Source organism: Notamacropus eugenii, chromosome 4 (assembly GCF_028372415.1).
Source record: "Notamacropus eugenii isolate mMacEug1 chromosome 4, mMacEug1.pri_v2, whole genome shotgun sequence".
In the NCBI taxonomy this organism is placed as follows: Eukaryota; Metazoa; Chordata; class Mammalia; order Diprotodontia; family Macropodidae; genus Notamacropus; species Notamacropus eugenii.
Window position 1 is genome coordinate 139,916,503 of NC_092875.1, and position 16,674 is coordinate 139,933,176.

A 16,674-nucleotide genomic window follows, 5' to 3' on the forward strand; every position below is an offset into this window, starting at 1 on the left:
CTTTGCTGTGGAACAATAGAATCCACTCACTTAGAAAGTCCTTTCTCAAAGATCCTCAGTGTACCAGAAGTCAATCATTTCTGGGAATTCTGGTTCTGGATCGCAAAGGGGAAAATAATGAGCTCCAGGATCCAGTCATTTGTAGAGTTGATCTTTACTGTACTTGTTATACCAGGGTCCAGGGTTTTTTGTAAACTTTTGCAGGTTGCCACTTAGAAAATCAATAACTCATTATATATTTTTGTATTTAACATTCCAGTTCAAGCATTGTCTTAGCTTTAGTCTTTTCATTATTCACTAGAACCTAGCTTATAAAGGAACACAGAAAGAGCTTGAGAGAATTGTGATTGAAGAAAATCACCTGACTGCCAGGGAGCTCTGTCCTGCAGTCAGTGGATAAACCAAGCCTATTGCAGGAGAGCAGAATAGACTGAGCACTGTTTCTGTGAATTTGCAGAATCATTGTTTATGGCTTCCATCCCCTCTCCCCCCACCCTCCTGACGGCCATATCGTCTTACAGATGGATTTTTCCAGCTCCTTACATCAACCTGTACTCACTTTGTTTCCAGTGGGTCTTTTTTTTTAGAGGGCTCTGGGGCCTCTTTAGAGAGGACAGAGATTTTTCTCCCAGTACTGGCATCTGGATACTTGAAAGCTCAAGAAGAGTCCATGAATATGCTGGGAATGCTGCTGCCAAAGTAGCTGCCAAAGTAATTTGCAGCAGTGGCCTGGTACTTTTTAAGCTCCAAATATTCCAAGGTTCATTTAAGCATGTTTGAAGTGGCATGTGTGTGTACAGTGTAGTATTCTGCAGCATATTCAATTTCAGAAATGCATTTTTCAGTTTCTTTATCACTGTCCATTGAAACTGGGTTTTTTGCCACCTGTACAGTTTCTCTGTCTCTGTCATAGCTTTTTCTCTCCCTATTTCTGCTTCTTTCTCCACCACCTTTTGTTTCTGTGCATTAAAAGGAGTTTTTCTTAGCTTTCATAGCTCAAAATTTCTCTTAGGGCTTTTGGGATTTGGAGTTTTGAAACACAAAGAGCCTATGTAGTTAGCCTGAGGGCCGTGATATTCAGATTGTTTGTAGGGCCTGATTCATGTTTTCTACTATCTGATCGGACAATTCAGTGTGAACTTCCTAAAGAGTTTGGGCACAGCAAAACTGGCTCAACTCAGTTTATTTTATTGAAAATTTTAAGTTTGACCATAATTTGCAGTGTAGTTCATCATGATACCAAATATTACTAAAGAAATCAAAATATTATCAGCTGCTCTTCAGTCAGTATAGATCATGACCCCACCACTTGTTCCACAAGGCACATTTTTAACTTTGTCCGTTTGTAATGTTGTCTTCACAGAACTGTAGGTGGTAATAAAGAGCAACGTGATAGGATACCTTGGTCCACTAAGTAAAGTTCCTCCCTTTAGTACACAGCAAAGTGTCCCTTCTCTCTCCTGGGAGTGAAGGCACAGAAGAGAATAACTGCCAGCCCTGCAACTTCAGCCCCCAGAACTCTGGCTTGAGTCATTCCTAGCTCTTCCTTCTCTTTACCTGGTGGAAACCCCATTCCTCCCTGGCATCACCTCTGCTCTGCAATAGCCTTTAGGGGTCAACCCCCATGGACCCAGGAGGGAAGCCCTCCCACTAATTTATTTCAAATAGATCCAGCGACAATTTCTATGTGAGGCCTTTTTTAATCTTACCCCCTATATTGCTGTTCCTCACACAGTACTCCATTTCCCATCTCTTTGCCTTTTCACTGTCTATTTTCATGCCTAGAGTGCACTCTATGACCTTCTCTTAGAATCCTTTGTTTCCTTCCACATTCATCTCAGCTGCTACTTGTACATGAAGCCTTTCTTGATTTCAAAACTGCTAATGCCCGTCTTCTGTAAATTCGTCTGAAATTTTTGTAACATGTTTTCTTTGTATTTATATGTGTTCATGTAGGTCTTTTAGGAGCCTAACAAAACTTTTCAGTTTAGTCTTTTTATCTCCAATGTTTAGTACAGTTCCTATCATAATAATAAGTATTTAATAAAAGATTGGGAAAAGACTTGGGGGATTTGGTGAGCTGAAAATTATATTACAGTGTAATTACATTGCAACGAAGTATATTTGTCATACAATTATGTTACAGTGTTTGTAATATAATATATAATATTACATGTGTATGTATTACATAATATATATAATTATGTAATAATATATTGTATATAATATAATTACATTATATGCAATACAATAATATAATAAAGTGTATTGTATAATTATATATAACATATAATTATGTATAATAATTACATTTTATATAATACAGTATGTGTAATATAATACAATTATATTACAGTAAAGTAATACAACAATCAAAAAACCTAATGTAATGTCTTAAAAAAGACACTGTCCAGAACTGTGGAGATAATATCTTGCTGCATTTACCCTTTGTCAAACTATATGTGAATTATCGTGGTCACTTTGGAACTCTATATTCTAGGAAGAACATTGACAGACTTAGAGGACATTTAGAGGAGTGTGATCCAGATGGTGAGGAGAATGGAGACCATGTTGTTAGAGCATTGTTTTAAGAAACTGGATAAGTTTAGCTTTCAGAAAAGAGGACTTAGGAACATATGTTATCTCTCTTAAAGTATTTAAGACTGCCATGTGGAAGATGGGTTCAAATTGTGTTGCTTGCGCTCCAAAACCAAGAGTGAAGGATGTAAATTGCAAGGGACCAGAATTTGATGTAAGGGAACAACTTCCTAATAGTTATGTTGTCCTAAACAATGACCTTGAGTGAATTAAATCCCCTTTGCCAGAGGTCTTTAAGTTGAAACATGCATGACTACTTGTTAAAATGCCCTAAAGAACTGCCTTGGGCTTGTTAGGCTCCCCTTTACTAGAGTGCTTTAAGCTGGGTCTGTAGGACTATTTGTTAAGATGAGCTAATACTGTAGTAATACCTCAAAGTTTCCATATTCTTTTTTAAGTCATATCCAGGTCTTCATTTCCCACTTTGCGTTTCATTGGAGAATGTTTAGAGTGTGGGTTGTAGGTTTGTTTTAATAGCATATCTGGCTCAGTTCTCATGTATTGAGTATACGCCACTACATATAGCCTTTTGCTGCGTTGTGGCTTAATTTTCCACTATAGATTGCTATATTATACCTTCAGTGTGTCATTATCCAAATCTGGTGTTTAGAATGCTATTGAAGTGCACAAGATTTAGTTTACTCCTTCACTGAATGCTCTAGATTGCTATAATGTAGTTACAGGTCTTAAAATTAATAGTAATTCAGATTTTTATAGCAATTTACTGCTTGCAAAAGTACAATACCCCTTTGCAAATATTTTTACCATTTTACAGGTAAGGTTTTTAAGTGACTTGTCCATGAAGGCATCTGAAGGACTTCTTCAGATTAAGACCTTCTATCAACAGGTCTAGTATTTTCATTAAATAAGAGAATTATCATAGACTACACAGGTGTATAGTTCTACTTCTGTGTAGTTCTGGCTTTTCTCTTCTGTCACCTCAACCCCTTTGGCTTGAGAGGCTTTTCTCTGCTGTCACTACTTGCCTCTCCTTCCAACTACTCTAAATAATTTCTTTTTTTATGGCTACATCAAATGGTCTATGCATTTGTGTTTTTTTTCTGCTGCTTGAACCAGTGGCTTTTTTTGGTTTCTTCCAGTTTGGTGGCTATTCTAGTTGCTTGAAAATGCTATCAGCTGACTAGATAAAGGGGGTTTAGTAGATGTTAACTAAAGAAGGTTTTTTAAATTAGTATTATGAATACTAAAATATCATGCTTAGTTAATTGAAGGAGTTAGGGATGACAAGTTTAACTTTTTCAAATCATTTGGCACAAGTACAATTTATCCTTAATGCAGAGGCAGCTATCATAGATGGAGTAATACAGAGCTGGCCTTGTAGGAAGAAAGATGTGGAGTTAAGCTGTGCCTCTGACACAGGCCAGGGAAGAAGATGCTTGTAATACCTAAGAACTTTATTATTATTAGAGCAGTGAGAAGTATACATAGACAGAGGATATGCATGTGAGTTGACTATGATGGAATGATTTCAGAAATATAAAATGGTGGGAAAAGAGGGATGCATTGGGAGAAAGGGGAAGGGAGAGGTAGAATGGGAGAAATTATCTTACATAAAAGAGGCAGAAAATGAGCTTTTAGGGAGGAGGGGAAGATCAGAGGTGTGGGGCAATGAATCTTACTCTCATTGGAATTGGCTCAAAGATGGAATAACGTCGATATTGAGTTGGGTACAGAAATCTATCTTACCCTTTGTGGAGGGGCCAGTTATCTTGCCTTTTGTCTTCCCGCTACACTCTGACAACTGGAGGATAGAATGAGGCTGACAGTTTTGCTCAGCTCTGCCTCACTTCACATCCAGTTTACACACAAGTGAAGACATCATGCTCATGTTGTCACTGGTTCTCTTCGAGAACGAAGGATGAATAACAATTGTTTGTACCATTGTCTTTTTTGGTCTTCTTTCATACTTTCAACCTTTGGATTTTTTCCCCTTTTAATTTTGTTCCCCAGTTCTTCTAATCTGTGAGGTATATGAACATAATTTTTGTTGGAGCCAACTGACATTTCTCAGCAGCCTTTCATAGATTTTCCCCCTTCCCTATCCACATCATATCACTTTATACCTGGCCTTTGATGATAATCTAACTATTCCATATGCTACCTTTTTTTTAATGCCGTTCATCCCTCGAAGTTGCTGCAGTAATCTTTTTCAAACATTTGCTAATTTGTTAGTTCCTTGAAAAATCTTTCATAGAAAATATGCTGTTTTACACACAGCAGGCACTTAATGTGTGTGAATACAGGAAGCAACAAGAATGCCTGCTTATTGCCTATTTTACCAAATCTAAATTCCTTAGACCAGTTTCTTTATCTGATTGTCTTTAGCCCAAAACTTTCAGAACTGTGTAGTAAAAATCCTCTTTCTCTAATAGGTATTTTAGATGATTTCTCCTGTGTTTTAGTATTTTATGAATAATTTATTTCTAGAACAGCTTATAGTAATAAAACTTTTTGTCCATTAATCTTTTAGTTTGGAGGTGTCTTTGATTAAGAAGGATGAAGGACTGACATGGCCAGAGTTAGTATTAGGTGATGAGAGAGGAGAATTTGTAAGAGATTCAGCCCAGTGTGCTGCCATAGCTGAACGTTTGATGCATCTGACATCGGAAGAACTGGTAAGCAATTTAAACAGCTCTTCTGAATTTAAAACAGTCTTAGGTTATCTGTGGGGTATTATATGCTTTCTGCTGATGATATAATGTTCTTTCTTTTAAAAATATTTCTGATTGGGTCATTAACCTTGATTATATGAATATGACTTAAAATTCTAATATGACACTTGTGTCTCTGTACTATGAATGTGTTAAGTTTTCTTTCCTTGTTAAGTAGATTGACTGCTGACTGATTTGTGGTTGTTGCCAAAATCTTATTTTCACATAGTTCGAATTGCTAATAAACTGTTATCAGTTCTGGAAGTTGCATAATCCTTGATTATAGTATAATTTGTGTTGAATTAGCATTCAGTAGATTTTTTTTAGGTTAAAAGGTCACAGTATTAACTCATTAGATGCTTGCTTCACAAAAATAGAGTTAATTTAAAATACAGTATCGTATTCACGTAGTGGTGACTTGTGAAATTATATTTTAATTTTTTTCGAATAATCACAAAATTACACTGATATATACTACCAGTTTAGTAATGCCAATTGCTGTGATGACTTCTTTAATTACACACAATGGTGATAGATGACCTGGAGAACAGAATATCTTCTACATCTATAGGAAGTTTGTGGTTAAGTAAACTCTAAGGTAGAAAGAAAATAGTTGACTATTGATAGTAATTAGAGAAGAAAAGAAAGACAAATTTAGTAGTATAATTTCATCATCTTGTTATAGCTAACTAGAAATTTTATTTGTCAAAACGAACATCTGTAACATGTAGGATAAACCAAACATCAAATCCATAATTAAATAATCTAAGTAAACTATTCAAAGGCAGTTCAGTGCTATTAAGGTAATGATAATAAGTAGGAAGATGATTTTACACATTGTAAATAATTGGGGCAAATTCTGTATTGTGATGAATCTTCGATCTCATTGGTGTGGGTATTCCCTCCACTAGCACAGTTTGCAATTCATCTGTGCATTCATATCCTTTGGGATTCATGTCCATGTCCTTTTATAAATTCTGCAGAAGATCTATCCAACAGCTTGGAGCATATCCTCCTAACATTCCTTGGATATCAGTGTAACACTTTAGACTCTCTATCCATTATTCTACCTGCCCTTCACTTCTCCCTTCTCTTTGCCCTTCTTAATGAGTCTTCTTTTGGGATTGATCTTGAGGCCTTTTACAGACATCTTGCTTGTCTGTTTTTGGATGCTGTGCAGCATTTGATATCTGTATTAAAATGTGTCACTCAGAACTGAACATGGTATTTCAGGTATGGTTTGGTCACAGATAGTGTATCTCCTTCCTCATTCTGGATACTGTTCTTCCCTCATTGTTGTTGAGTTATTCATCATGTACAAATCTTCATGACCCCTTGGACCATACTGTCCATGGGGTTTTCATGGCAAAGATACTACAGTGGATTATCTTCTTATCTATGTCTCCAGTGGATTAAGGCAAACAGAAATTAAGTGACTTGCCTAGGGTCACATAGCTAGTAGTAAGTGTCTGAGGCCTGATTTGAACTTAGGTCTTCCTGACTCTTGGCGTGGTGCTTTATCCACTGAGCCACTTAACTGCCTCCTATCCATCCCTAAGATTGTTTTAGCTTTTTTGACTGCCATATTAGATGATTGCACTCTCTTCCTGTATTCCCTTCCATACAATCCCTACTGTTGCTCAGCATTTGAGTGACCATTTTACTATCCTATTCAAGCAACTTGAGTGATTTCCTATTGCCTCTAGGATGAACTATAAATTCCTTAGTTGGGCATTTAAGACTCCTTCATATTCTGACTTTAGCCTGTCTTTCCAATATTTTCATATTCTTCCCTCCCTCAGTTTGATCCAAACTAGTTTACTCCCTATTCTTGAAAAATTCTTTCCTATAGGGAATTATTTACCCATTTTGACCTTTGTATGGATTATCCTGTCTGACAGTAATGAGCACCTCAGATGAGCATATCTGTTTTCATGCTTTACTTAACCAGAATTATCTGATATTATTCCTGTTATGGAATCTTATTAAATATTTAGCTTGTGCATTGGAGAAACTTTGTTGGAGGAGCACCTTTAAGGTTGTTTCACTCTACTAAATTGTGATATATTTTTTCTTTTTCTAGCCACAAAATCATTTATTAGAAGTTCTCAATTTAATCGTTCTTTTCCTTATCTCATAATCTCTGGACATTATCTCCCACCATCTCATCATTTACAAGTATCTGATGAAGTGCTGGCCCTTCCCTTTGCCAAGGTTAACCTTTCTACATGGACCTTTGATGTACTAATTACTTTTCATCATTTCCAGAAGGTTCCCCTTCTCAATTATTTACTTTTCTCTAATCTTCAATCTTTTTCTTTCTAGTGGTTCCTTCCCTGATGATTTTTCCTTATCCCTGATAACCTCCCCTATCCTTAAATCCTATTTCCCCCAACTGCCATCCCTTTAAGTCTCCCCCTATTTTACATCCCCCCACCCCACATCACCATAAGCCAACATCTGTTGTTTCTCGTCTATTTCTTAGCCAAAATCTTAGAAAAAGTTATTTGTGCTCTCTGCTTCAGTTTTTCTTACCTTTTCTAAATCCTCTGTGGTATGGTTTCAAGCCTCGTCATTCAACTGAAAGTTCTCTTTTTAAGCTCGCAATGATTTGGCAATTAAGAGAGCTAACGTACTTTTGTCAGTCCTGATCCTTCTTGCTCGCCCCGTAGCTGTGTGTGTGTGTGTGTGTGTGTGTGTGTGTGTGTGTGTGTGTGTGTGTGTGTGTGTGTGTGTGATTTCGCAAATGATCTTATATTTTATATATACTTGTTGCCCTTAGCTTCCTTGTCTCTCTTGTTGAAATGCTCTTTGAACTTTCTATTGGCAATTATTTTGGGTCAGTTAAATTTCCCATGAGTCAGTTATCCTTTTTTCATTGTCAGTGAATTGTTTTAGTAGTTTGATCTAAAGCTTATGATTGTATGAAATGACTTCACATTTTATCCTTTCTTCACATGTTGATCAGTAACTATTCTAATCAGACCATGATATGATTGCACACACTGAGCCACTTCTGAAATGACTCCTATGTCAGTTCTGAGCTGTTTTCTGCTTAAGGTACAGCCAGTTTTGTTTTGGTTATAATGTTTGTTTTTACCACTTCCACTACTGCCTTAGTCTAGCTCTCTTCATTCATTGTATTGAAGTGTGAAATTTCTAAATATTCTACGTTTACTCCCATTTATTTCTTACTCATGAGCTATATTTCTGAATACTTTATCTCTTGGCAACCACTCCTGCATACCTCTATGTTGTAGTTTCTGAGTATCAAGGGAAATGTTGTCTGGGTTTGGAGGATCTTGCTTGTTTTTTTTGTATAATTTTTGTGATACTGCATCCTCTGCAACAGACATTGACCCATAAACTGTAATGTAAATTAGCTTGTGGCTGTTTGTTTGCTTGTACTCATTGTGATCCCTGCAAGGCAGAATGATTAAATGTGCTATGAAATAGTGTTTCTTTTTGCATTTTGGTACATAAAACCAACCATATCCACAAATGTTTCTTAGGAGAAATTGTGAGTTGCCTTTACATCAAGCTACACTTTAATTTCCTTTTTAGCGGTGATTCTAATATATATTTGACTCAGTTCCCTTAGTAGTCAGTTTTTTATTCATATTTAAAGTAGGATATAAGTTAATGTTTGTAGATAAAAGTGTGGTTCTTAGTGTCATCTGCCTCCTTGTCACATTGTCATGACAGAAGCAGAAAGAAGTCACTACATAATGGTAGGTAGGAAAAATATATTTTATTGGCTGAATTGCAATTCTGTTTTGCCAGAATTTTCAAGTCATTTTTAAAGGAAGGGTTCTTAATGTATGGTCCATAAACTTGTTTTTTAAAAGTGTATTTTAATCATCATAGTTCAGTATCATTGGCTTCCTTTGTAGTTCTGTGTATTTTGTTTTATGCATTTTAAAACATTCTAAGAAGAAGTTCTCTAAGTTTCACCAGACTGCCAGAGTTAAGAACTTCTTAAAGACATCCTCCTCCTTGCCCAACTTTTTCTAAATAATTGGGAAGGACTTTGTGAAACAGAGGTAACTTTAGAGGATTTTTGAATGATGGAAAGGAAGAGGCTTGTTGTTAAAGAGAATTGTTGAGTACCCACTCACCCTCAGTCAACATGTAAGCATGATAAAATTGCATAGAGTAGAGGGATAAAAGAAAAAATAAAGATTTGTAATACACACACTGGATAATGATGACCTTTTGGCATCGACTAAATAGTGAATTCTTATAATTAACAAACTGTAAATTTTACAATAGAGTTTGTCTTTTAGAAATTCAGGGAAGTAGAAAGACGCACATACACATAGCTCCGAACCCACAAACCACAGAACGTCAGAGGGGACTAACCCAGGGCGAATTCTGCACCCAGAGACCACAGAATATTGGAGCGAGGGAGATTTCTGTTCCGGAGAGACCTGCAAACCTCTTGCGGGGGGTCCTTCGCGCCGGGGCGGGAAGAAGAGAGCAGCCCTACCGCGGCAGCGACACCGTGAGAAAAAGATCCGAGAGGGCTACGGGACGGAATCTCCAGCGGCCACGCGGGTCTCCCCACCCACAGAGGGACCTGCAAACCTCTCGCAAAAGGTCCATCACGCTGCAGACACGGTGCCCAGCCCGGACCTGCGGCGACGGCGGCCGCGGCTCCGAGAGACACAGTTCTGAGAGGGATCCGGAGGCGGGATCTTCAGCTGCTGCACGGGCCCCCCACCAACAGGTGACTGACAGGTGTAGGTGAGAGAGTCTCTTTGGCGGGTTGAGAGCGGAGTGAGGTGCCCCCATGGCTCGGGCCCCCCCGGGAGGTGGGGGCTGAGAGGCAGCTGCGGACGGGGGCTCCCCAAGCGAGCGGGAGCCTGGATCCATTGTGGAAGGTCTGTGCATAAACCTCCTGAGGGAATTGAGCCAGAGAGGCGGCCCTGCCCCTGACCTCAGCACCTGAACTTAATTCTCACACTGAATAGCAGCCCTGCCCCCGCCAAAAATCCTAAGGCGGGAAGCAGCATTTGAATATCAGTCCCCAAATGCTGGCTGGGAGGACCAGGAGGCGAGGTGGGTGTGAGGAGAACATTCAGAGGTCAGGCCACTAGATGGAGAAAATGCCAAGAAAAGGGAAAAGAAATAAAACTATTGAAGGGTACTTTATTGGAGAAAAAAAACTTCCTCCCTTCCTTTCTGATGGGGAGGAACAATGCTTGCCATCAGGCAAAGACACAGAAATCGAGGATTCTGTGTCCCAGCCCACCCAATGGGCTCGGGCCATGGAAGAGCTCAAGAGGAATTTTGAAAATCAAGTTAGAGAGGTGGAGGAAAGACTGGGAAGGGAAATGAGAGGGATAAGGGAGAAGCATGAAAAACAGATCAGCTCCCTGCTAAAGGAGAACCAAAAAAATCTTGAAGAAATTGGCACCTTGAGAACTGGCAAGGGAGGTGCAAGGGGCCAATGAGGAGAAGAATGCTTTCAAAAGCAGAATTAACCAAATGGAAAAGGAGATTCAAAAGCTTACTGAAGAAAATAGATCTCTCAAATCTGGAATGGTACAGATGGACGCTTTGGACTTTTCGAGAAAGACAGATATCTCAGAACATACCGCGCAGATTCGAAAAATGGAAGATAATGTGAAATATCTTATTGGAAAAACAACTGACCTGGAAAATAGAATCAGGAGAGACAATGTAAAAATTCTGGGACTACCTGAAAACCATGATCAAAAGAAGAGCCTAGACATCATCCTCCACGAAATTATCAAGGAAAACTGCCCTGAGATTCTAGAACCAGAAGGCAAAATAAATATTCAAGGAATCCGCAGAACACCGCATGAAAGAGATCCAAAAAGAGAAACTCCTAGGAGCATTGTGGCCAAATTCCAGAATTCCCAGGTGAAAGAGAAAATATTGCAAGCAGCTAGAAAGAAACAATTCAAGTATTGTGGAAATACAATCAGGATAGTACAAGATCTGGCACCTTCTACATTGAGGGATAGAAGGGAATGGAATAGGATATTCCAGAAGTCAAAGGAACTAGGACTGAAGCCAAGAATCACCTACCCAGCAAAACTGAGTATAATACTTCAGGAGAAAAAATGATCTTTCAATGAAATAGAAGACTTTCAAATTTTCCTGATGAAAAGACCAGAGCTGGAAAGAAAATTTGACTTTCTAACACAAGAATGAAGAGAACCATGAAAAGGCGAACAGCAAAGAGAAATCATAAGGGACTTACTAAAGTTGAACTGTTTACATTCCTACATGGAAAGACAGTATTTATAACTCTTGAAACATTTCAGTATCTGAGCACTGGGTGGGAGTACACACACACACACATGCACACACGCACACATACATAGAGACAGAGTGCACAGAGTGAATTGAAGAAGATGGGATCATATACTAAAAAAAAAAAAATGAAATCAAGCAGTGAGAGAGAAATATTGGGAGGAGAAAGGGAGAAGTTATATGGGGCAAATTATCTCTCATAAAAGAGGCAAGCAAAAGACTTATTAGTGGTGGGATAAAGAGGGGAGGCAAGAGAAAAACATGAGATCTACTCTCATCACATTCCACTAAAGGAAAGCATATAATGCACACTCATTCTGATAGGAAAACCTATCTCATAATACAGGAGAGTGGGGGACAGGGGCACAAGCAGGATGGGGGGGAGGATAGAGGGGAGGGCGTGGGGAGGAGAATGCAATACGAGGTCGACACTCATGGGGAGGGAAAGGACCATAAGAAAATAGAAGTAATGGGGGACAGGACAGGATGGAGGGAAATATAGTTAGTCCTATACAACACAACTAGTATGGAAATCATTTGCAAAACTAAACAGATATGGCCTATATTGAACTGCCTGTCTTCCAAGGGGAAGGGGTAGAGAGGGAGGGAGCTAAAGAAGTTGGAACTCAAAGTGTTAGGACCAAATGTAATGTTCTTACCACTGGGTAACAAGAAATACAGGTTAAGGGGTCAAGAAAGCTATCCGGCCCTACAGGACAAAAGAGAAGACGGAGACAAGGGCAGGGAGGGAGGATAGAGGAGAGAGCAGATAGGTCACAGGGGCAATTAGAAAACTTGGGTCTGGGGGGAGGAGGGGGAAAAAAGGGGAGAAAATTTGTAACCCAAAATTGTGTGAAAATAAATGTTAAAAGTTTAATAAAAAAAAAAAAAAGAAATTCAGGCTATATGTGACTTTGGGAGAGAGAAAACGTTGGGAGCTTATTAAATAAAGTATGAATATGGAGATACAAACAATGAAAAAGATTAGTTTTTTGGTCTGTAAGAAGGATAGCTAAGGGGAGAGAATTAATTGCCTTCGATAGAAAGAGTGTAACATATTAACATATCAAATATATTTTTAGTGAGGACAGATGTTTTTACCAAATCTTTCTAATTCTAAACTACAGAAGAACTCCAAGAATTGTAAATCATATTGGCTAGTAAGCTTGTTGAATTTATTAACCTTAACATTTTATATAGGCCACAAATATAAGACATCCATAGAGTGCATGGCCTGGATTAGCTGTGTAACCCTGGGCAACTCACTTACATAAATTGCCCCAGTTTCCTCATCTGTAAAATAGGAATCCTAATGGCATCTACCTCAGCTGGGTTATTTTTGTGAAGATTCAGTGAGCTGTCTGGCACATAGTAGGTAATTAATAAATACTTGTTCCTTTTCCCAAACCTATGGTGTCACTATTCTGGAGACTAGAAGCACTTCTATATATCCACCTGCTGTATTTTGGTGTTTTAGAACTTGGCTTTTTAAACAATGGAATGAACTGCGGGAGAAAATTCAAAATAGAGTGTTTTCAGAAAGAGACAGAAACAGTGTTTGTGGTAGAGGTAGAGCCAAGTGTTAGGAAGCTGTTACATAGCGGCTGATGGACCATAAGCATAATTATTCCACCTCTCCCAGCTTGTTTCTACATCTATACAATTCTTGTAAAACATTAAATGCTTGCTATATGCTCGGCACTGTGTTAAGTTTTAGGGTTTCAAGTATCAAAAGAAAGATAGTCCTTGCCCTTAAGGAGCAAAGAGTGAGCCTTCCTATAAGAACAAGACCTGACCAACAGAGGAATGGTGGCCAATGAAGGGAGTTTTGGTCTAGGTAGAGAGCCACAGAGGTATGATGAGTTGATGTATTTGATAAACCTTTTCCAGAAGTACTGTTGACTGGGTTAGGTTCTTAATTTTTTTTTTAATGAAATTTAAGTTGGAACAAGTTGCTTCAGAAAGTAGATATATTGTAGCATCATGGAGTTTTGCAACCAGAAAGGACCTTAGAGAGCACCTAATCAACCCCATTTTATAGAGGAGGCAACCATAGTCTTGTAAAATGACTTTCTCTAGGTCACCCAGGTATGAAGTAGAGGTAGACTTGCAGCCCAGGTTTGCTGACTCCAGTTCTAATGTTCTTTCATCTGCTTCACGTTACCTGCTCCTAATCTTAAAACAGAGACTGAATTACCACTTGTTGGTATGTTATTGAGGAGATTCCTGTTTCATATTAGGGTATGGATTAACTTACCTTTAAGGGACCTTCTGATTCTGGGATTCTTTGATCTCTGAACTTTTAATTTTTATACTTTTTGATCTTTCTCTTTAGCACTATTTTTCCCTTTCAGCTTCTACAATAAATTAGTAAACGGTTTATTTTATTGAATTCTAAAGAACTAAGTTATAGAGAATTTAGAGCTAGGACTGGAATGTCCAAGTTACCCTGGGAAGTAGAGAAGTTTTTTTCATGATTAGTAGTAGTGGATAAAGAATAAGATAAATGGTTCTTCTCACTTGACCAAGAAAATTTAAATCCTGTTTATGAACTGTTTATTTTCCAAATTAATAATAGCTTATGACAGCTCTTGTACATAGATCTAATACTGTTACTTCTGATCATTGAATACTGTTCTTTAGCCTAGCATTGAAGGCCAGTCATAATATGCATCATCAAATATTACCTTTCCAACATTATCACATTTAGCTTTCTCCACATATTTTTTACTTTATAGAAATTGGACCATTCCCCACCCCCCCTCATATCTGTCCCATGCTTCCTGCCTTTATACTATTGCTTACATTGCATACAATGCCTGGAAAACTCTTTCTCATACAGACATCTCTGCTTGTTGAAATCCGAATAAGCCTCCAAAATCTTCTATTAACTTCAGTCTCCATGATGCTTTATTTGATTTCCCTTAAGACCAAATTGGTAGAGTCCAAGAATTTCAGTACTGGAAAGGACTGGTAGTTCTGAGGCTATCTAGTCAACTGTGTGATGGGTAATTAATAATAGCTGAGAAAACAATTTGAGCAAAAGAAATATATTGACTAGGCAGTCAGAATGAATGGATCAGTAGGCTCCCCAGTCATTCCAAAGACCTTAAATACATAGTGAAGCAAATTTTTATACATTAAAAAAAAATTTATACAAAAAAATTAATCAAATAAGACCAAATTAATTACAGTAAAAACAATCAGGTTAAAAAATTAAATAATCTGCTTTCTAAATAGAGGAAAGATTAGGGATTTTCTAAGTTAGGAGGGTGAGGGAGTTTCAGTCAAGTTGGGAGGGACACATGTAGGTTTTGGTGTCTTCTTATCATAAAATGAAAAGATATTGATTATACATGCATCCACCTGCATGTATAAGCAATAGATGGCTTATATAATCTAGTTTCCCATGCGTCAGTTATAGAAAAGCAACAAAATGGAGAATACATGTGGCAGTACAAGGTGGATTCATTGTTCATAAGATAGACTGTGATGTGAAACCAACTCCATTTTGTAATTGGTCTAAATTTTATAAAAACAATAATAATTATGATGATAGCTAATATTTATGTAGTGCCTACTGTGTGCCTGGGACTGTGCTAAACACTTAATAAGATTTGCGATATTGTCTCATTTGATCCTCACAACAACTGTGAGAATGTAGGCACTGTTATGATCTCCATTTCACAGATGAGGAAACTAAGGCAAACAGAGATTAAGTGATTTGACCAAGTAATAAGTGTCTGAGGTCAGATTTGTGTTCAATGATCAGAAGTAACAGGACGGTGCCACCTGGTTGCCACTCTGCAGCATGTAGTCATTTACTCTTTAGTTGAAGACTGCAAATAAGGTTCTGCCACTTGATGAATATCTTGTTACACTTTAGGGGAGTTCTGATTGTTGGGAAGGTTTTGTATATAAAGCTCATGTTGGAGTCAATCAATCCTAGCAGTGAAGCTGGTAGGAAATAATATAATGTAATTTTATACAAGGCATTTGGGAAGGGAGGGTGTTAGCAGTTATCAGGATAGCCTTCTTATAGAATGGGGTGCTTAAATTGCATCTTGAAGAAAGTAAGAAGTTTTTTGAGAGAGGATGTGAGGAGTAAATGTGTTTCAGGCATTAGGGATGGTCAGTATAAAGTCTTGGTGAGAGGAGGTGAAGTGCCATTTATGAAGAACAAAGAAAGCCAGTTTGACTGAGCTGTAGATATGAGAAAGGGAATAATATATACTCAAGCCAGACAGATAAGTTAGGACCAAATTGTGAGGGATTTTATTTTTACAATGATTATCCTTTATTATAACATTCATTTTGAAAATTTTGAGTTAGAAATTCTCTCCCACTTTCAGGTTCCTTCCCCTCATTGAGAAGGCAAGCAATATATGATTTACACATGTAAAATCATGCAAAACATTTTCATATTTGGCGTGTTGCATGTCCTCCCTTAACCCTCCAAAAAAGCAAAAATAAAGTGAGAAAAGGATATTTCAGTCTGCACTCAAAGTTCATCAGTTCTCTCCCTGGAGGTAGATAGCATTTTTCATAATGATTCCTTTGGAATTGTCTTGGCTCACTGTGTTGATTAGAGTAGCTAAGTTTTTCACAGTTGATCATCACAGTATTGCTGTAACTGTGTATGTTCTAGTTCTGCTCACTTTACTTTGCATCAGTTGTAGAGGATTTGAAAAGTCAAACCAAGGAGAAAGGGAGTATAACATGGTTTGACCTGTAGTTAATGGAAATGACTTTGGGTGCTTCGTGGAGGGTGAATTGAAATAGGGAGAGAGCTGAATCTGGGAGACCAATTAGAAGGCCACTGCATTAGTCTGGGTGAGAGGTGATGAGGGGCAGAACTAAGGTGGTAGCTATGTGAGTAAAGAAGGGGTTGTATAGAAGAGATGTGGAGGTAGAAATGGCATGTTCAAAGACTGGTGCCCTTGCTAGGAAGGTTCAGTGGATGGAGAAGAGTTTGCTTCTTATACATTTGTATATTAATTGGTGTACAGTGTGCGTGTGCGTGTGTGTGTGTGTGTGTGACAGAGAGAGAGAATGAGAACAAACCTTATTAGATTGGGCAAGGATCTGTTCTTTTCAAAACTGTATCTCACTTAGTACT

General features: G+C 38.0%; 1 protein-coding gene and 1 pseudogene across 4 annotated transcripts in view; one reads left to right on the forward strand and one right to left on the reverse strand.

Moving 5' to 3' along the window:
- NUDCD1 (NudC domain containing 1) overlaps positions 1-16,674 on the forward strand; it is a 109,413-nt gene that overhangs the window by 39,124 nt on the left and 53,615 nt on the right. For all 4 annotated transcript variants that reach the window (XM_072603269.1, XM_072603270.1, XM_072603271.1 and 1 more), the window contains exon 7: positions 5,090-5,234. In XM_072603269.1, the coding sequence (XP_072459370.1) occupies positions 5,090-5,234 (145 nt within the window). The remainder of the gene's footprint in view (positions 1-5,089; positions 5,235-16,674) is intronic.
- Positions 545-1,590, reverse strand: LOC140500602 (erlin-1-like; annotated as a pseudogene).